At 38.2% G+C, this 24,093-nt stretch overlaps 1 protein-coding gene across 1 annotated transcript in view; it reads left to right on the forward strand.

The window, feature by feature from the left end:
- Positions 1 to 23,790, forward strand: part of si:ch211-137a8.2 (uncharacterized protein LOC777613 homolog) — a 33,435-nt gene extending 9,645 nt beyond the window's left edge. The window contains exons 2-13 of the mRNA XM_051665874.1: positions 4,594 to 4,880; positions 4,964 to 5,114; positions 9,339 to 9,521; positions 10,402 to 10,539; positions 13,528 to 13,722; positions 15,311 to 15,527; positions 15,808 to 15,914; positions 18,474 to 18,525; positions 18,963 to 19,126; positions 20,435 to 20,620; positions 20,952 to 21,016; positions 22,400 to 23,790. Of these exons, the coding sequence (XP_051521834.1) occupies positions 4,615 to 4,880; positions 4,964 to 5,114; positions 9,339 to 9,521; positions 10,402 to 10,539; positions 13,528 to 13,722; positions 15,311 to 15,527; positions 15,808 to 15,914; positions 18,474 to 18,525; positions 18,963 to 19,126; positions 20,435 to 20,620; positions 20,952 to 21,016; positions 22,400 to 22,643 (1,968 nt within the window). The 5' untranslated portion in view covers positions 4,594 to 4,614 and the 3' untranslated portion in view covers positions 22,644 to 23,790. The remainder of the gene's footprint in view (positions 1 to 4,593; positions 4,881 to 4,963; positions 5,115 to 9,338; positions 9,522 to 10,401; positions 10,540 to 13,527; positions 13,723 to 15,310; positions 15,528 to 15,807; positions 15,915 to 18,473; positions 18,526 to 18,962; positions 19,127 to 20,434; positions 20,621 to 20,951; positions 21,017 to 22,399) is intronic.
- The last annotated feature ends 303 nt before the right edge of the window (positions 23,791 to 24,093 follow it).

A 24,093-nucleotide genomic window follows, 5' to 3' on the forward strand; every position in this document is an offset into this window, starting at 1 on the left:
CTGAATAAGAAGCCCAGAAGAGTGATTTGAACTTCATTGATGTATTGAATGCATCATTTCTTTCCATTTACTTTCACATGTAGCTTATTTTCTTCATCGCAGGCAGCAGTTTGCATGTTTATTCAACTCAAGCTCATTCAAATGCAGGCTGTGTTATGGAAAAGTCCCCAGATGCACCTGCCTTGTCTGTTGCTGGCCAAAGCACTGACACTGAACTGAATGAGATGACTAAGCATAAGACATCTGTAATCTGTTCTGTCATGTACATCCTCACTTGTCTCTTGCTGTTTTCTGATCCTGGCTTCTCTGTTAAGTTAGCATGATCCTTGCTTGGTGTCTTACTGCTGAGGGTGAAAAACATGTGTATAATGTGTCAGTGGTATTCGATTACCATGACGTGTTTGGATACCAAAAAGTCACGTTTATGTTGACATCTAACACCTGTGAGAACATTTTGTACATTTTATAATGGGCATTAGTGTTGTATATCCATCGCCAAGTATGAAACTTGTGCTGGACTTTTGTCAGCACCCATTGGTCACAAATTAGAATGATGGTGAAATTGGGTTCTTAAAGGTGCTGTAAACTATATAATTTTTTTGTATTGAATTGCACTTGGGAAACATCCCTATTACCTGACTGATATCACTGAATTGGGCATCCTGAAATATCACATCTGTCTCTGTGACAGCCTTTGCTTCTATAAATGGCAAACAAAAATGTGTTGCAGATTCTTTGTTTAACCGATCAGGAGACTTTGAGGCACTTTCTGGCTGTCATTTATTTCGTTCTGGGCAAAGATGAGATCCATGCAATCCATTTATAATATCTCTTAAAACCCTTTCTGTGTTTTACAGTCAGTTGTTGATCAAAAACAACAAAGAAACATAAAAAAAAAGTGCAAGTGAGGATACCGTTTTAGCACTTGTTCTACTAATCAATGTAAATGCTTCTAAAAGTAAAAATATGTACAAAATAAACATGTAACAAAACATATAGGCTATGCAATAAAATATATGCAATTTCAAGACATCATATTTATTGACAGAATACATGGAATTTGTACAATTTAAAAAAAAAAAAAAAAAAAAGAAAACAACAAACAAAACAAATGTTGAACAGTCCACTTTTTGTGACATTAGACTAACAGACCTAGATGATGCGATTATAGCTCGGCTTTGTCCAGCATGTATGTATGTTAATCTGACCACAAATGGCCTGGGCGTTGTTCGCTTGCTCATGTATACTTGGACAGACTGATGAAGACTGTAGCTTGATGAGACAAACACGCTGTACTCGATTATTACTGCGCATGTATATGTGGTATTGTAACAGATTTCCCGATTCAATTCACAAGCTCACAATTCTATTGCGATCTCAATTCGATATCGATTCATATGGGTACATTTCTGTTACAATATCCATTTTGCTTTCATATAAAATAAATTCTCTCTCAGCTAATGCTCTTAATTATAAAGGAACCTTCTAGGCAACCCTTCTATGTACAATTTGAAAATATTAATTTGACCAATTATATTTTATCATTTGGTTTTTCATCAAATTGGTCACATTTAAGCTTTTGAAAAATGTTCAAATTTAAAATTTATTAAATTGAAATAAAATTCATTATGTTCCATATTTTTTTGTTAATTTTTTATTTGCATAATGTGTACTATTTAAAAGTATTTCCATTGACATGTAGAACACACGCTTAATCGGTACTGTTTCTTTAAGACTAGTGGCATCTGCCGGTAAACGCATATGACCAGAGAAGACGTGCATAATTTCTTTAGCACATCCATGTGTGATTAGAATTAAATTATTCTTTTTTGTTCTCATTTTTAACCAACAACTGACTGTAAAGTAGAAAGAATACTGTATTAAGTGGCATTATTCAGTGACATATGGATCTGTGGATTTCCTCTTTGGACACACGGAACGAGTCGAACCAAATTTTTACTCTCAACATGCAGCGAAATATTTTTAGCACAGAGAACTTTAACTCAATCACTGGTGAGTGAAATCTAAACATTTACTAGCCCATGGCTAATCATAGACATTTTTAGTCACATAGTTTGAGATTTGGTTGCACATGCGAGTGATTTTCTTGCATTATAGAGGGTTGCCATGTAGAGTGAAAGATTGATTTTGGGATTTAAGAATCGATATCGATGCATCAGAAAATCTATATTTTTACCCAACCCTAATGTAAATGTACAGAATGTTTGCCAACTCTGGACATTGAGAGATTGTCAACATAACACAACTATTCCTCAAGGCCTTCTATGCCCCAACGTCACCAATGAAATGGGAAATGGCCTTCAGGCTGCTATTAAGTTTGTTCACTCCTGAAAAGGTTAGGAACCGTGTATGGATTTCAGTCATGTTTGCACTCCATTACTCCTCAGGCAAGAGCACCATTCTCTGCAGGCTGAGAAAAGCAATAATGGGGGGCCTTTGATTTTCAACCTGACTGCCTTGAGACTCAGTCTAGTGCCTTAATGCCCTCCATTGGGGCAAACTCATAGCAGGTCCTGAGAAATGTCTGTCATTTCAGTTAAGCCTGAAGCCAGTGTGTACCTGTGGTGGTGTAGGCAACTGAGGTGGATGGCAAGGTTGCAGGTAAATTATGCCCATCTAACTTTGAGTTATAAGCTGGTCGGTTTAAAGGGTTGAAAACCATTCTTGCCAAGTGATCATGCAAGACAAGTCCATTCATACGGATGCACCTCACTCTCTTATTTTAGACTAAGTCTGGGGATAAGTAGTAGTAGAATCGCTTCCAGCTATACTGACCAATCTCCTTTTTATGTTCCATGGTAGAAAGTCAGTCATATGAGTTTGGAACACCATGCCCATGAGTGAGTAAATGATGAATTTTCATTTTTGGGTGAACTATCCCTTTAGGGCACTCTCAAACATTAAAAAACATTCATTTGTCAAAGGGTCAACAATGAATTTAGCCTGAGGCACATTTTGGGAGCATCAGTCTTAATTGACAGCAGCCATGGCCTGGCATAGCTGACCTTGCTCTGCCAGCCACATTATGCAAGTATTAGAGTGAGGAAAATCTATTTGCCATTTTTCTCTGCCAGGGCTGGGGTGGTAGCCTCGTAACTCTTTTGGGTAACGGGCATAAAACTGATTTATAGTTTTTGATGGCTGAAGTTATACCCCAGAGCGCAGCAGACTTTTTCTCCATGTCTGAGGTGACTGAAATCTGGAATCAGTTTGTCATGCAAAGAAACTACTGATTTTCTTATCAGACACTTGCAGCAATGGGTTTCCCATCACTGAGAATGAATCATTGGTACTCTTGAGTTGAGAGATCTTGTGGGAAAACTGAGACTTTTTTAATTTTTCATGAAATCTTATACATATATACACACGTGTGTGTGTGTGTGTGTGTGTATGTGTGTATATATATGTGTGTGTGTGTGTGTGTGTGTGTGTGTATATATATATATATAATATATATATAAACAATGTGGGAACTCTGAATTGTACGAGCCTTGGGTCTTGTGTTGACTGCAAACTTTTTCTTACAGGAGGAAATGCTTAATGTACACTATATTGCCAAAAGTATTCGCTCATCTGCCTTTAGACGCATATGAACTATGGGCAGTTGACACATACATAATGTGTCCTTGACTTTTTTTGATCAACATCAAGATTTCAGGTTAAAATACGAATGTCTAAGGACACGGTATACTTTTCCTGTAACTGGTCACCAAGTTTTTCACCATTGGGTGATTCTCATAAAACATGTCTACTAAATGAAGCCTACATTTAGGACCATTAAGATTTTTTTATTTTATTTTTTTGCATTGTGACATGATTTAAGACATCTAAGAACATTTTATCCCCCAATTCTCATTACTGTAACACCTCCAGACATTGACTAATCCTGTTTTCAATTATTACATTATTTTTTTAATTATTACAAAAAAAAATATGCTGCTGATTTCCAATGAATTTTAAATCAGCGAAAACAAAAGGTAGTACCAAGAGAGTTCTACTATGATGTACAAGTACACCGCAATTTAAATAACTTTTTTCACATTGCGGTAATGAGAATTTGGGGGATATAATATAACATTTTAATGGTTTAATGTTCTATATGCAAAATGTAATTTCTTGTTTTTGGAGTAAAATGGGAGCAGGGCATTTTCTTGACTGGTTTTGTGAGAATCACTTTCTTCACCTTTTTGCCTTCTAGTTCAATTTAAATAGTCCTATGGTGTGACATGTATTTTTAAAATACAAATATTCCATGTAGTGTATATAATAAATAATATACATATAATTTATTTATTTATTAATTAGTGGTATGCATAACAATTACAGAAGAATTAGCAAATTTGTTGTTTTAAATGGTATTAGATGCAGTATAGCATGTCACACTGCAGAACATGTCAACTTTCTAAAAGTATTGCATGTCAAATATCCATTTCTGAATTTTCAGTTTCTGATTCTCTGTTTTATGCATGGAAATGTGTATGCATATTAATGATGCAATAAAGGTGTGTGCATCTTGCTTTTTTGGAGTCTAATGAATTGGCCTCCCTTTATGTTCCCTTTTGTGTTCTAAAGGTGGCACTTGGTGATGGTAGGATGTTAGGAGAGATGTCACTCAAAACCAGTCACCATGGAAACACCAGAGTTAGCCCCAGAGGAAGTGATGAAGACAGGGAGGAGAGGCAAACATATGTTGTTGATATGAACTCCCAAACACGTGTTGGTCAGTACTTGCAGTCCCCCGAGTCCTGCTTCCAAGAGAGACACTTGCAACTACAAGATGATTTGAATGTCTCTAATGAGGGGTCATCTGTTGGAGACTTAAGCCAAGATGTTTCCTTCTCCCTTGAGAGCTGTGTTAAGTGAGTAGGCATTTGTAAAATAGCAACCTGTCTATGCTACTGATGTTAAAATAATCCTCTTTAAATGCTTCTTATTGCTCCAGGTTGGAGAAAAGGTGGATGCTGTGGTATCAGTTCATGAAAGAACATTCCTGCTTGGACGACTGGCTACAGTTAGCTGAGAAAAAAGCTGCGTCCCCTAACTCAAGCCATGTGCTGTATGTTATGGCTAAAGAAGAGTTACAAAAGTATGAGGTAATGTATCAATGTGTAGTTTTCTAACTTCAATGCTGTTAAATGTAGAGATGGGTCACGATGACTTCACGATGACATCACGATGACTTGCTGTCATCCAACAACGACAGCAAGTTGGTTTTTTTTTTCTTTTTTTTTTTTTTTTTTTTTTTTCCAATATTGTTAAAGACTAGTTAGCGCCATCTTAAAACTGCTCCGGAGTCTGACTGAGTGGTCTAGTGGTAATCCGCTCATTTCATAAGAGGTTAAAGGTTCTAATCTGTCCATATAAAACTATATATTGGTGCCTGGGTAGCTCAGCAAGTAAAGACGCTGACTACCACACCTGGAGTCACAAGTTCGAATCCAGGGCGTGCTGAGTGACTCCAGTCAGTCTTCCTAAGCAACCAATTGGCCCGGTTGCTAGAGTGGGTAGAGTCACGTTGGGTTAACCTCCTTGTGGTCACCATAATGTGGTTCTCGCTCTCGGTGGGGCGCGTGGTGAATTGTGCGTGAATGCTGTGAAGAATAGCATGAAGCCTCCACACGCTAGGTCTCCGCGGTAACGCACTCAACAAACCACATGATAAGATGTGTGGATTGACTGTCTCAGACGCAGAGGCAACTGAGATTCGTCCTCCGCCACCCGGATTGAGGCGAGTCACTGTGCCACCACGAGGACTTGAAGTGCATTGGGAATTGGGCATTCCAAATTGGGGAGAAAAGGGGAGGAGAAAAAAATAAATGCTCCGGTACCCTCAGGACATGGTGTCAATAGCTCATACCAAGTTTAGTTTAAATCTGATAGGCAACCCACTGATTTTGAAAATATGGAAGGTTTTAAACATCCCTAGTAATGTATAGTCTAAATAACAAAAACACAAATTCCCCCAAAACTGTTACAGCTGTTGCTTTATTATATAAGACTATGGAGACAATCGCCGATTAGTCATTTTGTATACAGGTGTCTGTTGTTGAGTGGATAGTGGCCAACATTTTGACTGCCTGCAATGAAAGTGTAATCAACGACACATAGACACACTTGCAAGCGCACAGGCAGCACATTTACTCAGACTGTCTGAAAGCCCGGGACCCATGCCAGTGAAGATAAATGACACCAAATGGTCGTCAAACTCCTTGGCTCTCCTCCTAAGCACTATTCCACTCTGTTGCCTGCAGGAGCTCATTTGCGCCTGCTTCTGTCTTAACCCCTCACACAAATATCCTCTTTAGTTGATCAGAGACCAGGGTGAGGTTTTTTTTTTTTTTTTTTACCTTCCAGTGGTTAATTTTAGCATTTGGATGTGTAACACCTTCCTAGATGAGTGCATGATGGTAACTGTTGACCAAAGACAATTGCTTTGTTCTAGTGAGATGCTTAACCAGCTGCAGCATTTTAGGGCATTATAGGTTCATTACAGATGCGTAGGTTGTTAAAAGCCAACTTTTTGTGAAAGCAACTTCATTATGCTGCCTCCTAAGATACCTTGTTTTGGCCAAATTTTAAAGCAGCTTTGGATGTATCCTTTTGTGGAGAAGGCAGCTCCGTAATGCACTGCGATGAGCTCAGTGGAAAAAAATCAATCCAAGCATCGATATTGAAAATGATTTGGATTCATTTGGGTATATTTAAAGGGATAGTTCACCCAAAAATGAAAATTCTCTCATCATTTACATGTGAATGAATGACTTCTGCTGAACACAAAGTTTTTAGAAGAATATCTCAGCTCTGTGGGTTCTCAAAATGCAAGTGAATGGTGACCAAACATTTGAAGCTCCAAAAAGCACATAAAGGCAACATAAAAGTAATCCACACGACTCTAGTGGTTAAATCCATGTCTTCACAAGTGATATGATAGGCGTGTGAGGAAAAATATAAATATTTAAGATCTTTTTTGCTATAAATTTTCATTCCAGCCCAGTAGGTGGCGATATGCACGAAGAATGCAAATTGGCAAAAACAAAAGAAGAATGTGAAAGTGGGGATTGAGCATTAATAAAAAAAAAAAAAAAAAAAAGGACTTAAATATTGATCTTTTTATCACCCACACCTATCATATGCTTCTGAATATATGGATTTAAAGCAGCACTATGTAAGAGTTTTTTTGGTTAAAAATGAACAAATTGCCATTATTAAGAACATAAACAATCAGTGTTTAAAACGATGTCCTTACCTTACCCCGATTCACTAAGGTAAGCCTATAAAATTGTGTATTTTGAGCTGTCGGGTTCGATTTGGCGCAAAATCGCTGGCTTGTGACGTACATCCTTGCGTCATTACATCATGTAAGTGAACATGGGAAAGAAGAGCCGGCTGTCTCGTTCCCATGTGAACTGTAGTTGGCAGTAATGCACTGTTTTAGTTTGCGAGTAGCCGTTAAAAAGAAGAAACTACAGTTCAGTCACACTTGCACTGTTCCGGACAGCATCGCAACAATCTTTATGGATGTTTACCTGTTATCCTTTTGGCGAAGATGTTTACCTGCTTTAATGCTTGGATATGTTGTCTGGTAGGGTTGTTGAAGCTTATATTGCTTGTCATGCTTTTATGAATCGAACATTACTCGTGTTTACCAATCGCAATGTATGGGGGGGTGTTACTGTGACATGTTTGCTAGAATTTATGACTTCTGAAATTGTTAACTGTTATATTGCATTTAAGCATATTTCATGTTTAAAGGATATGTTATCTCTATCATTATTGAATCCCCGTTTTATGTTTTTAGATTACTGTTATTGTGTGCATTCATAGACATACTATTTTAGTATTATGGTTCACTTGCATTATCTACTGAGGCTGTTCAATATAAAAATACAAATAATAAAGTCTTCCATTGAACTTGTATTAGCCATATCATGAGTATCACCTCTTAAATTGATAAGTGTTGTACAATACAAACATTAATAGTAGATAAAACACTTGAAAAATTATATTAAAATATACTGGTAGTGATCGAGTCCCTGGTTCTTTATGTAAAAGCGCTTTGAGTGTAGTGTCAGAAAAGCGCTATAAGTGTAAAATTCATTCATTCAAAATATGTGAATAGGAGTGTTGTTTATCTTCATCAAAGCAAGTAATATTTCAGTTTTGAATGTTTAATCATGTAACAACATATCAACTTCAAAATAGCAAGTTATGGCTCAGACTCTGAATATCTCCAGTCATGATCACACACAGACGATGTCCAGGTAAGCTCAAATCATGAGATACCTCCACCAGAAGAGCAGTGCCGAAACACAAATCGCGTAAAGTGTACTCCCGCAAATTGCTTGCAATTTTAAGTTTCAACCACAGATGTTGAAACTTACAGCACAGTTACGTAGTGCAGCTTTAACCACTAGAGTCTTTACGCTGCCTTTATGCTTTTTGAAACCTCAAAATTTTGGTACCCATTCATTTTCACTGTATGAGATATTCTTCAAAAAATCATTGTGTTCTGCAGAAGAAAGTCACACTTCTGGGATGGCATGAGGGTGAGTAAAGGAAATAATTTATTTTTGGGTGAACTATCCCTTTAAGTTACTATGTCCATTTTGCTTACATATGAAAAGTTTTCTCTCAGCTGGTGATGAAAATTACACAGGGAACCTTATTTGACCAAACTTGGTACATGACGAAAATATAAATTAAACATTTTTTAACAACAGGGCCTGAACCATGCATTACTATTGCTATTTATTTAACAGATATCGAAACCAAAACTAAAGTGAACTCTACGTTGCATTTCTTGAGAAACTACTATTATGACATTGTGTAAAATTATTTTTAAATTATAAATAAAAACTGATTAAATGCCACTGAAATGTTTTCTTTTTTGCTGCAGTATGTGGTTGTCCATTTAAAAGGTTTCTGAAGCCTTTTGTTGTCAGCGACACTGCAGGGACAAAATCCTTACAAATAAAAAGTGATTCACTCTTTGTGGGCGTTGTGAATTAGAAATCTTGTGCGCAAACGCCTTCTCAAAATGACTTCAGGGAGACTGCTTTTGCAATTGGTCTTTAACCTAACCCTAATTTAATTGTTCAATTACAAAAGCAAGCTACCATTACTTTGTTTTTTCTACAAATACATTTTTATAAAGACACTGAAAATAGGGATAGAGTTAAAAGCTTGATCTTGGCCATTTTTAAGAACCGATATATCGGTATTGTTCAAATAAATATTTCAATTAAATTAAAGATTGGAGGAAAAAAAAAAAAAAATTTATTTTTTTTTGGTGTGTCTGTTTTTGTACCTCACCGCAGAGCCTTCGTGCTGAGGCCAGAATACGTTTAAGCCAGGTGGACAGCCTGACCCAGAGGAGCCGAACTCTGGTTGGCCTGTTTAGAGGTGCTATGGGTGCACGGCTAGTGGAAATGACTAAGGACTGTGGACAGCGCTGGGACCAGCTCAGCAACACAGTGGACACAGTCTGCCGCAGGTTAAAGGTAAAGGAGCTCTTTTTCAGCTTTGCTGGCCTTCAAACTGCTAAAATTTCAAAGGTATGATCTTTTTTAAGACCCCATAAAATTAGAAGTAGATTTAGTGGCTTTTAGTCCATGTGTGTTTGCTTTGGGGCCATAGTGTACTCCTATACTTTGACAGAATTCATTTTTAGCAGATGCGCTTTTTAAAATGTACAGTTTTTTTCTTTTGGGGAAAATGAACCAAATATGTTGATGACTCTTCTTGCTCTACACAGATTTTTATCCATTTTAAATGCTCTGTAGAATGGGAATGTCCCTCCCCTAAAACCACCTGCAACCAACTATCAACCAAAGTTGCAAATCATGGTTCATGGCTGTGACGTGGCTATTTTAAAAAAGAGGGGACAAGCCCTTTGACATGTTCTGCTCAAATTTCTTGTTTAGCAAGTTATGATAAAGCAAATGATTCCAGTTTTCTCTAACTTCAAAATCTCATTCTATGGACGTTGAAACGTCAAGTAATAAAAACATGCATTTGAAAGACATTTTTAGTCGCTACTTGCAGCGCACCATAAGTCTCTCTTGTCCCTTTCCTCCCTTCATTTTAATCCCATTAACTCTTTATCCACACAGCCTTCTGCTCTGCCTGCATTCAGCTTACATAATTTTACCCTTCCAGCCGCAGTGACCCCTGCGCACCATTGGTCCATGCTTGGCTGCACTGCATTTGCCCCTTACTGTGGACCTCTGTGTTTTGTTTATGCCACTTCCTCTTTGCTTCCTGTCCAGCGCTTTGATGTCCCTGTCAGTCGCCGTCTATGCTAAAAACAGCATCGGGTGTAGACAGCCAGACAGATTCATGCTTCGTGTGTGTGTGTGTGTGTGTGTGTGTGTGCAACAGCACTTTGTGTGCCAGCGGGAGGATTTTGAGAGGCAGAGGGAAGAGATGGCTGTGTGGCTGGCTGATATGGACCTCAGGCTGACTGAAGTGGAGCACTTCTCAGGCAAAGACACCTGCTCGAAGATGCACCAGCTTCAGGTACCCTTGCCCTCAAGGAGACATGGACCTATAAGGGATATTGACTGTTCAGCGTTATCTCTGCTTTACCATTCTATATTGTGGTTCAGAGCATGACATGTGGTTGGTGTATTTTGGGGGGTCACAGATCTGCACTTGTGACAAGTTTCAGGTTCACATCCCACAAGAGCCATTTCATGAACAATCACCATTGTGCCCTTGAGCCATTATAATAAATGTATTGTAGGTCATAAGTATAAAAGTGTCTGCACGATAACATTCTCAAGATTTATGACTTGTTTCTTATTACTTTACCTTGAATAACACTCTGAGTGAATCTCACGAAAACGTGTCCAGGTCACATTTCACTCAAAAAAATAATTAAGATGGAAAATTATATTTTGCTTAAAGAAATTAGGATTTGGGGACATTATTTTCATGAAAATCAAGCTCAAATTCTCAATGTCATAATGTGTCCAGATGTTTAATTACCATTATTCTCAATGGCGATTGTCATTAGATTCTCATTACTGTAATACAGTACTTTTTTTATTTAATTTCATTAAAATACAGTAATTTAAAACAAAGTACTGTAATTTATGCTTATTAAAAATGCATTAAAGGCAACACTATAAATACTCCATAAAAAATGTGTATTATATATCTGTATACAGTATATACTGGTACAAAAATAGGCTTCATTTTCTTTTAAAGCAATATACATTCAGATCACTTTAGGTACAGCTACTTATTCATTTGATTATCTAATCAGCCAATCATGCGGCAGCAGTGCATAAAATCATGCAGATATGGGTCAGGACATTTAATGTTCACATCCCTGATAAGAATGGGGGAAAAAATTTTGACTGGCATGATTTTTTTTGCCTTACGGGCTGGTTTGAGTGTTTCTCTAACTGCTAAACTGGAGTTTACTCAGAATGGTGCCAAAAAACAAAAACAAAAAAAACATCCAGTTTGTGGTAGTTCTGCAGATGGAAACACCTTGTTGATGAGAGATGTCAATGGAGAATGGCTAAACTGGTTCGAGCTGACAGAAGGGCTACGGTAACTCTGATAACCACTCTGTACAATTGTAGCAAGCAGAATATCATCTCAGAATGCACAACATGTCGAACCTTGAGACGGATGGGCTACAACAGCAAAAGATCACGTCAGGTTCCACTTCTGTCAGTCAAAAAAAAAAAAAAAAAAAAAGCTGTGACCTATCATCTGTGTACCTCAGCAGAAATCGAGATTCATCAGACCCGACTGTTTTTCCGGTCTTTAACTGTCCAGTTTTGGTGAGACTGTGCCCACTGCAGCCTCAGCTTTCTGTTCTTGGCTGACAGAAGTGGAATCTGAAGTAGCAGTTACGGAAATACTCAAACCAGCCAATCATGCCTGATTGTTGCGTGCGTGCGTACGTACACACACTTGAAGTCAGAAGTTTACATACACCTTAGCCAAATACATTTATACTCAGTTTTTCACAATTTCTGACATTTAATCAAAGAAAACATTCCCTGTCTTGGGTCAGTTAGGATCACAACTTCAGTTTAAAAATGTGATGTCAGAATAATAGTAGAGGGAATTATTTATTTCAGCTTTTATTTATTTCATCATTCCCAGTGGGTCAGAAGTTTACATACACTTTGTTAGTATATGGTAGCATTGCCTTTAAATTGTTTAACTTGGGTCAAATGTTTTTGGGTAGCCTTCCACATGCTTCACAATAAGTTGCTGGAATTTTGGCCCATTCTTCCAGACAGAGCTGGTGTAACTGAGTCAGGTTTGTAGGCCTTCTTACTTGCACATGCTTTTTCAGTTCTGCCCACAGATTTTCTATGGGATTGAGGTCAGGGCTTTGTGATGGCCACTCCAATACCTTGACTTTGTTGTCCTTAAGCCATTTTGCCACAACTTTGGAGGTATGCTTGGGGTCATTGTCCATTTGGAAGTCCTATTTGCGATGAGCTTTAACTTCATGGCTGATGTCTCGATGTTGCTTTAATATATCCACATAATTTTCCTTCCTCATGATACCATCTATTTTGTGAAGTGCACCAGTCCCTCTTGCAGCATAGCACACCCACAACATGATGCTGCCACCTGCATGCTTCATGGTTGGGATGGTGTTCTTTGGCTTGCAAATCTCACCCTTTTTCCTCCAAACATAACGATGGTCATTATGGCCAAACAGTTAAATTTGTGTCGTCAGACCAAAGGACATTTCTCCAAAAAGTTAGATCTTTGTCCCCATGTGCACTTGCAAACTGTAGACTGGCTTTTATGGCAATTTTGGAGCAGTGGCTTCTTCCTTGCTGAGCAGTCTTTCAGGTTATGTCGATATAGGACTTTTTTTACTGTGGATATAGATACTTTTCTACCTGTATCCTCCAGCATCTTCACAAGGTCCTTTTGCTGTTGTTCTGGGATTGATTTTGCACCTCTAGGAGACGGAATGCATCTCCTTCCTGACCGGCATGATGGCTGTGTGGTTCCATGGTGTTTATACTTGCATACTATTGTTTGTACAGATGAATGTGGTACCTTCAGGCATTAGGAAATTGCTCCCAAGACTTGTGGTGGTCCACAATTTTTGAGGTCTTGGCTGATTTCTTTTGATTTTCCCATGATGTCCAGCAAAGAGGCACTGAGTTTGAAGGTAGGCCTTAAGACATCCACAGGTACACCTCCAATTGACTCCAATTAGCCTATCAGATGCTAATTGCCTAAAGGCTTGACATAATTTTCTGGAATTTTACAAGCTGCTTAAAGGCACAGTTAACTTGGTTTATGTAAACTTCTGACTCACTGGAATTGTGATAGTCAATTAAAAGTGAAAAAATCTGTCTGTAAAAACAATTGTTGGAAAAATTACTTGTCATGCACAAAGTAGATGTCCTAAATGTCTTGCCAAAACTAGTTTGCTAATATAAAATCTCTTGATTTTGTGGTGGAATTTACCCATATAGGAAAGATGATGTAAGTGTGTGATTTATCTCTCAGGGATTTCAAGAGGCAGTGGGAGAGAGTGCAGGCCGACTGAACGATTTGCTCCAGTGTGGAGAAGAGCTGATCCAGAGGAGCGAACCGGCTGATGCCCAGGCCATCGAGAGCCAGCTGCAGGAACTCCTGTTCCACTGTAATCGTGTCTTTCAGGGCCTGGGCCACCTGCACACACGCCTGCTCAGCATGAGACTGGTATACTGTATATCCATGTACATGCATGAGTACAATATAAATGAGATTATCCAAGTTCGTTGCAGGTGTGAAGAAAGTTTAAAAGGAAAGTTCACCCAAAAATAAGTTGTCATTTTTTTTACCGACCCTCATGTTATTCCAAACCTGTATGCCCCATTTAGGGACACAAAAGGAGATATTTTGAATGATTGTCCTGGTAGCTGTTTTCCATCCAATTACAATGAATGGTGACTTGATGTTTCAAGAGAGAGTATGTTTACTGACGTTTACTCACCCTCATATTGTTCCAAACCTGAATGATTGACTGACTTCCGTGGAACACAAAAGGAGGTGTTAGGCTAACTTTCACCTCAGTCACCATTTACTTTCGTTGTACAGAAAAGAGATACAATGAACGTCATTGGTAACTTCTGCTTAAAATATCCTTTCATATGAATTTAGAACAACATGGAGGTGGCTAAATGATAGGGATGGGTGAAAATATAGATTTTGTGATGCATTTGAACGATCTCTATATCGATTCTTAAATCTCAAAATCTATCTTTTACAGAAATGCTGTTTTTGTTAAAGTGCCGGTTTTAGCATGTTCAACAAATCAGTTTAAATACTACAAACTATGCAATTAAATGATAAACATGTAACAAAAAAGAGTAAATGAAATAGTGTCTGAATACATAATTATAAAAAGCCAAAATCTGACCCAAATTATAGAACAAATAAAATATAATTCGTAAAATGTTATAATTTCATAATGTACCTAGTTAAGTCCCCTGTATAATTAACAGCATTAGATGGGAGGTTTTTTTTTTTTTTCATATGTAAGCAAAAGGGACATTATAACTGAATATGCCCATATGAATTGATATTGAATCAAGAGCTTGAGAATTGGATCGGGAAATCTGTATCATTACCTAGCTGTACTAGATGACACAATTTTATTTTCAACTATACCTTTTAAAGCCTAAAAGTCTACATAGTCTCTTCTTTATCTATTAATATCTAATTCACTTGCTCTATTATATTGGGATGCAATCAAAGTATATAACCTTTTCAACTCCTTTCAATTCCAGTTCACTTATGGGCGCTTGTATTTTTTCAGAAAATAATTATCCCAAGGGAAAGCTATTCAAGCATCCAACCTCGTGAATACCCTGAATAGTTGAACAAGTTCCTCATTTGAGCCTTTGTCTCTTTAGACCCAAGCTGATCATGTAAAGACATTCTGAAAATGTAGCGTACTCATGTTATTATACAGTTGTCAGATATAGGACATTTATATAGTTCCACACCAGATGCCCCATAATGAAGTGCCACACTTTCCATAGCACAAACAAAATCCACTCGACGTTCATAACGTATGGCATCTTTCTTCACTTCTATGCATTATGTCCTCTGAGAACTTTCAGAATGTTTTCATATACAGTGGCCCAAAGAATTATTTGGACACTTAAGACACAATTATTAATTATGAATTTTGCTATATAATGCATTGACATTTAGACACTTATGTGTCCTGATCACAATGCACTGTTTTCCTGCCCTTTATGAACTGATATTCTTAAAAAGAGTGTTTCATGTGCTGGAGCAGGTTTTTGAGGAGGACTGGGCTCTGGGTGCTCCGGACTCTGGCTGTCCTTCTGAGAGTGTGCTGGATGATGACTATTTTGTAGACCATGCCATGGCACCTCGGCCTCAGGCCTCTCTTCATCAGACCAGCCAAGACCACCTGGTTCTGGAGTGGGACCCTTCAGTTGACATTGGTGGTTCCATGTCCCATGATGATGCAGACTCTTACTTCACCGCAGGTGGGTATTTCAGTGTGTTTGTATCAAAATCTAATGTTTCTTCAAAGCAATATTCTGATCCATTCCAGTACATTGCAACCTTTATTAAAGAGTATTAGATGATTCAAATGCATTTCATAGCCCTTTGATGCTTTTTGCAATATACAATTCTAGTAGATTATTATTCTTATTATTATTTAAAGCAGTGGTTCTCAAAACAAGTTGAGGAGAACTGCTTTAAAGCACAAGGAGTGTAATGTTTACCCAGTGGTTGTGTCAAAGTTTTCTTTTATTCTCTCAGGTGTGTCTTGCACAGAGGAGCTGGCCAAATATCCTCCAAGCAGGAGAGTCTACTTAAGTCATGTGGACTTTCAACCAGACAATGCTGCTATCAGCATCAAACAGCCAGTGAGTCATCCACACTTCACTTGTACTGTCTGATAGCTTAAACTTCATCCATGCTTTCATCCAATTCTCATTTACATTGTGGACCATGGAGCCAGTTATTGTTTTAATGTATAGTATATTAACAATGTATCTGCATAAATTTTTGGTCCAGCTGCAAAATGCGATTTAAATGCAAAAAAGGCGCGTCGTGGTCACAAAACAGGCTGGGCCGCTGTTTGCAACGGGCACGCAGCCCCGGCCTGTGGACGGGCCCGCGACTGCATTGGCACATCAACTGCCTCGAGTTGTTGGCAATTCTGCTCGCCCTGCGGAGGTTTCGGCCATTGATCCAGGGCAAGCACATGTTAGTTCGGACAGACAACACAGCAACAGTAGCATATGTCTACTGCCAAGGTGGTCTGCGCTCTCTGCTGGTTTGGGAATCTGCTAAATAAGCAATAGGCCTGAGGTTATGGAGCTCTAACATTGTTTTTGTGAAGTTGCAAACCTTATAACCTCAATAAATGCAAAGAATTAATCAAATCTAAGAATGAAGAAATCGAAATGCAGTGTGGAGAGAACGTGAGAATTAGCAAATATTCCTTTTGGAATCGTACGTGTCACATTGCCAGAGAGCACGAGGAAGTGCTACGCGATGTAGTGCAGCAAAAGGTGAGCTAGTAGGTTACACTACTATTCAATAATAAATTAATAGATAAGTAATGTGTCTTGTTGTTTTGCCATCATGTTAGTGCAGCTGCCAGCTAGATGCAAGCCCATTTCTGCAGGGTTGCGAATGTTAGAGCACCCTCAACTGAATATGTAAGCTTAATAATACTGTATATTGGCAAAGCATTTTGCCTTGAATCCCGGCGAACACACACAAAACCAATAAACAAGTATGATCTTGCAGATCTGTGTGTCCTAATTCTGCTCTGCCTGCAAATGCTTTCATGCCTCTGTTGTACAATTGAGCATTTGATTAATAAATATTTAGGCTCTCGCATAGAGAATTTCATAGCGGAATTATATCACTTAATTGACCAGATTTCGACTTCTGCTTCGGGATAAAGGGGCTCATAACTGCTGGTCAGTTTCCCAAAGCCAAATCCACACCTTAACATGAAGTGAAACGTAAAAAAATTATTCTAGATTAATGGTTGCAGATAACATCTTCGACATCGCAAGAATGTCGAGAAAAAAGCTATAAATGATTGTATGTTAGGAAAAAAAAACTTCTTAAACGATGGCAGTGTAATTTGTGAATTAATTTGTATTTGTTTTAGGATCATTAAACATGATTTCATCTAATATATATTGGACAAAATCTCACTTTATGCAGGACAAATATTTTTTATTTGTTAAATCCATGATTAAACCTTGCTGTACATATAAAGGGTGCACGCACAAGACATGATCATTTGATGCATATAAAGTCCAGATTCACTTTTATAATGCTTTAAAAATAAAGGAAAAACAAAGGGGCCACATGGTATCTACTAATATAATAATTATTATATAAATAACCACAGTCCTTTTAGATTGCATATGATTCGTACATATAAAATTGTAGGGAATATTAATAAAGCAGCAACACTGAAAAAGAGAAACATTCACTGCTGTTTTCTAGATAATTTAATACACCCTTTAAAACTGAACACAAAATTAGGATGAGAAATTGCTCATTTTAATTTACAGACCCAAAGTCTGATAGCATTAAATCAAACGTATTAATGTATCAAATCTACAGTATAATCATTCCGATGAATTTCACTTTTACCTGCAATATTGTTCCTGGTATCAGTCCATGTTTTCATTATTGCCATAAGGCCTCGAACAATCTTTAAAGCTGAAAAGATTGTCGTTTTCTGGGTCAGCTGTATCACTCGGGTCCAGTTTAAACTGAAAAGCGCAAATTTGCACGTATGCAAGTTTCCGTGCCAATGCACGCATTTTATCACTTGTAGAGGCGTGTTTGATGATTTGTTTAAAGTAAATAAAGGTAATTTAGAACTGAAATTTTTTTTAAGCCATTATTCGAAGACATTCAATGACATATGTGCTAACATAGAAGGTCTGGTTGACCCGATTATCTGACAGCAGTTGTAAACTAGTCCAAAATAAACAACGAGATTTTATATACAAAAACACAACTATACAATCACAATTTCAGATGTGTACATTACTAATCATTTTATAATTTAATAAATGTTGGCCTATAGTCTATATTTCACCCAGAGGGGCACCTCAGCCCATGTGGGCAAAGGGGCAGTTGCTTGGGCCACTGTAGCTACCCCCTGTGTGCGTGTTTGGAACCAAGTATACTACAGAGAAATTGAATGTCAGAGCGGGATTTGAGCGAACGCTTTTGACGTTGAGCGTGAGCGGTGCTTGAGCGGAGCGTCTGCTTGGGCCATGAGCGGCTGAGCAGAGCACATGTGCATGGAGCGGGTTATTGAGCAGAGTGTCACACTGCTCCGCTTCGCTGTGGTGCGTGTGTGTGTGTGTGTGTGTGTGTGTGTGTGTGTGTGTGTGTGTATCGATGTAGTAAATGCTCAACATATCGGTGGTGTTTTTCAGGGCACGGAGAGGAGCTTAGAGCATTCCGCCCCACCCCAGACGCCAGTGCCAGGTAAAGCTGAAGCTCCTGATTGGTCAGTGTGACTGGTGCCATCCACTGAAGGCAGCGTCCCTCTCACAGCTTAATCACTCGATAATCGTGGAAGAGCTGCTCTCAAATTTGGCTTGTTTTCTAATATCCTTGAAAAATGGCCAACAGCTTCCTAAAACCGTTTTAAAGGTTCATGGGGAAAAGGGTCTAAAATTTTTTGAAGCATTCATGTGGCGTGTTTTGATTTCACCTAATTTATCTTTCAAAGCAGCAAACTTTTGCAAATGTTATACTTAATGCTTATAGACAAGGAGTAGACATTTTATTGTAAACATGCCTTTCTAATGCACAGTCAACCATAGGAATTCTTAAGACAGGCCTGATTTGTTTATACTAAGAGACTAATATCTGTTTTGCGTGTGTGTGTGTGTGTGTGTGTGTGTGTGTTTGGCATGCAGTTAGCAGAGCTTGCAAGCCCCTGTATCCTGGTCCATTTAAGACCTCCACACCTGAAACTCTGTCCCCTGAGCCTGTGACCTTTGACCTTGAGCGCATCAGCGCATGGCTGGGCCAGTCGCACCAACTTTGTTCTAAAGCAGTTCAGACAGAGCTTGTTCCACAGGTACTTTTATTTATGAATATATATGTATGTAAATAATGCTGTGTATATACTATGTGTGTGTATATAGAGAGAGAGAGAGAGAGCACTCTATTAGGAACACCTACTTATGCGATTTATCTAATCAGCCACTCGTGTGGCAGCAGTACATTGCATAAAATCATGCAGATATGGGTCAGGAGCTTCAGTTAATATTCACAATATTCAGAATGGGGAAAAAATGTGATCTCAATGATTTCTACCATGGCATGATTGTTGGTGCCAGACAGGCTGGTTTCAGTATTTCTGTAACTTCTGATCTCCTGGGATTTTCACACACAACAGTCTCTAGGTTGAGCATGGTGCTTGCGATTTAAAAGGTTATGTGTTTGATTCCTAGCGGGAACACATCGAGTGTTAAAATGTATAACAGTAATGCACTAATGTACTGTAAATAAGAATTCAGTGACCTTAGTGGTTGTTGTTGTTGTTTTTATTTAATGATTTCCATGGGTCATATTTTTCATATGAATTGTTTGTTCATCTACTTGCACCAACTCCAGTGTTAATCTCGTCAACGAAATCCCTGTTGAAAACGTTTGTTGACAAAAGGTTTTTTGATTGGTCAACAATGACAAAAAAGATGCATCATGAGGATAATCAAACACTTAATGCATACTGTTGATGAAAATGACAAGAAGAAAAATAATACTACAAGATATTAACAATGCAAGATATAAACAGAAGAAGAAACATTTTGAGAAACATCTGTCTATAGAAGAAGATATTTGATATGGATTCATTTAATCCAATAATCCAGTGCCTTGGAAAAACCTTGATACGAGAAAGAGAGAGAGACCATTTCTATTTCAAAGTGGTTCTTGTAATTTCTCAGCGCTCACGGCTAATTGGCACCTTTACAAGGATGAGGAAAAAGAGCTGCTGCACTAACAGGCTCTTTAATGGCTCTCGTAATTGTGGGCGCAAACATAGGTGGGACTTGCACCGCAAAAGGGCCAAGAGTGGCTGTCAGAAAAGCCCCATGATGATGTGCTACTAGAAAGGTGGACAAGGCAGCTTATCTGCTGGTCCCATTCAAGGGCTTAAAGGAGAGAGTGAAAGAAGAAAAGAGAGAGCAAATGAGGAAAAGCAAGTGAGAAACCCAAAATAAGGCACAAAAAGATAGCCGGCTTTAACCTTATTAGTTAATGGAGCCCGTCTCTTTCGATTTACAATCGCCCTTTGTTGCATAGTGAGGCTGTCACATTGCAGTGCGAACAGTGCTGTCCACTTATTGGCAATCGTAAGTGTTGCTTGTGTGAATCTTTCTAGCCCTGCTCCAGTTTTCCGTCTTTGGCATCCAGAGAGGAGGAGGAGGAGGGAGTTGAGTATGAAGAGAATGTGCTCCCCAAGAGGTGCCCCCACCCACAGCAATCTCTGCATACGTGCTCCTATCCCCACCCATCTATGTCATATGACCTCCAGCATCACTCTTATAGACGTCACCAAGACCCACAGGTATATCTCACACACAGATATTTTGATAAACACCCTCTTTCTGTCTTGAAAGAACCTTCATAACCTTCTGCACAGTGTACAGTGCCATCCTAGATCTATCCTAAACACTTTTTGTGATCACTTGGGCTTTGCAGATTAAAGCCAGGGCTGTTAATGTGTAGCCACTGTGGCTCTCTGCATGATTTTCTGATGTACTTTGCACCTTTCTGCACTCCCCACACATAATTATGCTTGTAATGTGCTCCAGTGCCAAAGATGTGGTAAACAATAGAGTCCCTGCAGGGCTTTTCTAATCTCCAGCTATTATCGTCTTGTCCCTCACTGTCACTAGAGACTGCAGGAGAGACTTTGTTTCCCTGATTCATTGGAGGACAACACCCATACAAAGTGGAGTTGGTGAGAAAGTGTTTACTATTCAGACTCCCTTTAATGTGTAGATCAATAAGCTGTTTGCTTTAATCTGCTTGTTTTTAATTGCATGTATTGTCTTGTGTTAAATTGCACCTTGACATTGACCAAATTAATTTTTCCAAACAATCATGGAAAAACCAATAGTCTTTGCTGCCATGACGACGTAATGCTGTAAACCCTAAAATGACGATTTAAACAACTTTACAGTTTAAATACACAAGTTTTACAGAAGAAATAAAGTTGTTTAAATTGTCATATTAGGGTTTACAGCATTACGTCGTCATGGCAGCAAAGTTGTAAAATTGGATTAAACTTTACACAGAAAAGTTTGGTAAGCAATTTCATCACAAAATAATGTCAAAACACATTAACTTCTTGTGTCTATACTTTTAAAAAAGTGAGTTTTAATGTTTATGGATTGGCACCATTCACTTCCATTTGTAAGTGCCTCACTGGAACCCAGATTTGCTTTTTTTTTTTTTTTTTTTTTTTTTTTTTTTAAAGAAAGTCTGTTAATATTTGTGGTAATCAACATTCCACAAATGCTGTCAATTGAGTTTAACTTGAACTGAACCTGGGATATTCCTTTAAACATGAAGCTAGGGTGCAGGACAGCCTTGGCTTTTGTGGTGTATAAAAGAAATGTAATTCCACAAATGCATGGAAATTGTGAAATATTTTTGAAGATTATTTTTTTCTTAAAAGGTCCTGCTTGCACAATTGGATCATTTTCATCAGCTATCAACTTATCAGAAACATGTACAGTACTGTGCAAAGGTTTTAGGCACTTGTGAAAAATGTTGCATAGTTAGGATGTATTCAAAAATAATGCCATAAATAGTTTTCATCTATCAATTAACATCATACTGTAAACAAAAAAAGTGAAATCAATATTTGGTGTGTCCACCTTTGCCTTCAAAATGGCACCAATTCTTCTAGGTACACGTGGACACAGTTTTCCTTTGTTGGCAGATAGGATGTACCAAGCTTCTTGAAGTCGACACAGTTCTTCTGTCTATTTAGGTTGTCTCAGTTGCTTCTGTCTCCATGTAATCCCAGACTGACTTGATGTTCAGTGGGGGGCTCTGTGGGAGCCATCTGTTGCAGGGCTCCCTGTTCTTCTATTCTATTTCCAAAATTAATGTTTGGAAGTCTAAAATGTATATTTCCTATTGACACACTAAAGCTAAAGATAACCATCTTGAGACAAATGTTTTTGTGAAACATCTTATGTGCCTAAGACTTTTGCACAGTACTGCAAGTAAATTCTGGAATCCCACTATTTTTAATGCTGAAAATGGACAATGTAAACATCATCTGCTTTTTGTTTAATTCTAAAGAGATATTTTCATGTTTTCATGTGTGCAGTGAGCCATGTAAACCAAAGGCCTCTTCTGGCAGCTCGTGTCATAGGGGCCCCTGGCTCTTTGGGCCCCTAAAGCTTTCTGAAGCGCGAAAGGCCTCTGCAGCATTGTTAGTCATCTTGTGTGCCCTTCTGGTAGCTGTTATGATCTGGCCCTTCATATTACACGATACCCCATGCCATTGGTCTAATACCCTAACACGCTCCTTCCACCTGACCCTACATTACAAAGGACCCCCTCCCACCTGATGAAGCAAACTGCAGTTTATGTAACCGAAAAGCAAAGAGCAGAGTTTAGCAAATGCACTGTTTATAGGATTTTTTTTAAAGGGATAGTTCATCCAAAAGTATAAAATTCTGTCATTTACTTGCATGTTGTTCCAAACCTGTATGTCTTTGTTTACGTGTAACACAAAAGTGTTAGGCAATGTTAGTCTTATTCACAGTTCACTTTCATTGTATCTTTTTTTGTAACAACATGAGAGTAAATGATGAAAGAATTTTCTGGTGAACTATCCCTTTTTATTAAAGCATTTCTCACCTGAAAATGGTGTTCAGGAGGAGATTTGCTAAATCTGTTTGGCTGTTTTGCAGTGTTGCATAACGATTATAAAAGGTTATCCTTGGGTGCCATCCACATGCCTTAAATATGGTTGGACTCAGGCCATCAAAGGCCAGGAGTGTAAACCCTACAAAATGCACTTAATTCTGCTCTGACACTAATTTTCTCAATTTGTTGGAGTGAATAGTATAAAAAGTTATTTGATGGAGGCTCTAGAAGCATGTTTACATGAATTTTCTAGAATTTGCATATAATTCAGGCTGTGACATTTTTTTTGCACAGTTTAAGCATTTAATTGTTGGTCAAACAGTTGTTTCTAGCTTTGATAGAGGCAAATAATGAATAAAAAAATAATGTAAACTGTAGAATATTGAATATTTTGTATGTGTCGAATTCAGCATTTGCTTAAATCTTTTTCATTGCTGTTAATAAACAAAGCAAAAAACAGTATAGCTGGATATGTTGTACAGAGAGAACTATAATTATTGTACATTTCATATTGCAATGATTTCATCATTTAAGTGTACTGTATTCTGTAATCACTGTAACTTAAAAGGGCATTCCGCACTACTTTAGACTGATGTAACTTCCAAAATACAGAGATGAAAAAAAGCTTTAAAACAAATCCATGTGCATCAATGATCAGTTTTGCACTTATGTATTTTTTATGACTTCTATAATAAAAGAGACGAGTGAAGAAAAGTGGCCGGCTGTGGATGGTAACTTTGGAATGCATGTAGAGCGACGTGCTGTGTGATTCTCATTGGCGGGGCAGTCAGTGTCGTTGTGTATCTGGGTTGGTGGACATGCTGAAAGAGGTTTTTGTGCTGCTGCTGCCAGAGAAGAACACTCAAAACGATTATGAAAGAATGTTTCAAATTCAATTAGCACACAAATGATCTTTGCTGGAAGAGTCTGCACATGGCCTTTCAATCTCATCCATGTCCATACAAAGTGTCAACACTGTGGAAAATGCAGTGTTCTGGGCATGGGTAAGCATGCATGTGTCTGGCTTTGTTTGGAATGGAATACTTGTTTACTATAGTACTTGCTGGATACTGTGCCGTGTAAAGGCTGTATACTTTTTACTATTTAGTAAGTGAAACTAAAGGCATTATTCCACAAGAATAGTTTCAA

Source organism: Myxocyprinus asiaticus, chromosome 31, assembly GCF_019703515.2.
Source record: "Myxocyprinus asiaticus isolate MX2 ecotype Aquarium Trade chromosome 31, UBuf_Myxa_2, whole genome shotgun sequence".
NCBI classification, from domain to species: Eukaryota; Metazoa; Chordata; class Actinopteri; order Cypriniformes; family Catostomidae; genus Myxocyprinus; species Myxocyprinus asiaticus.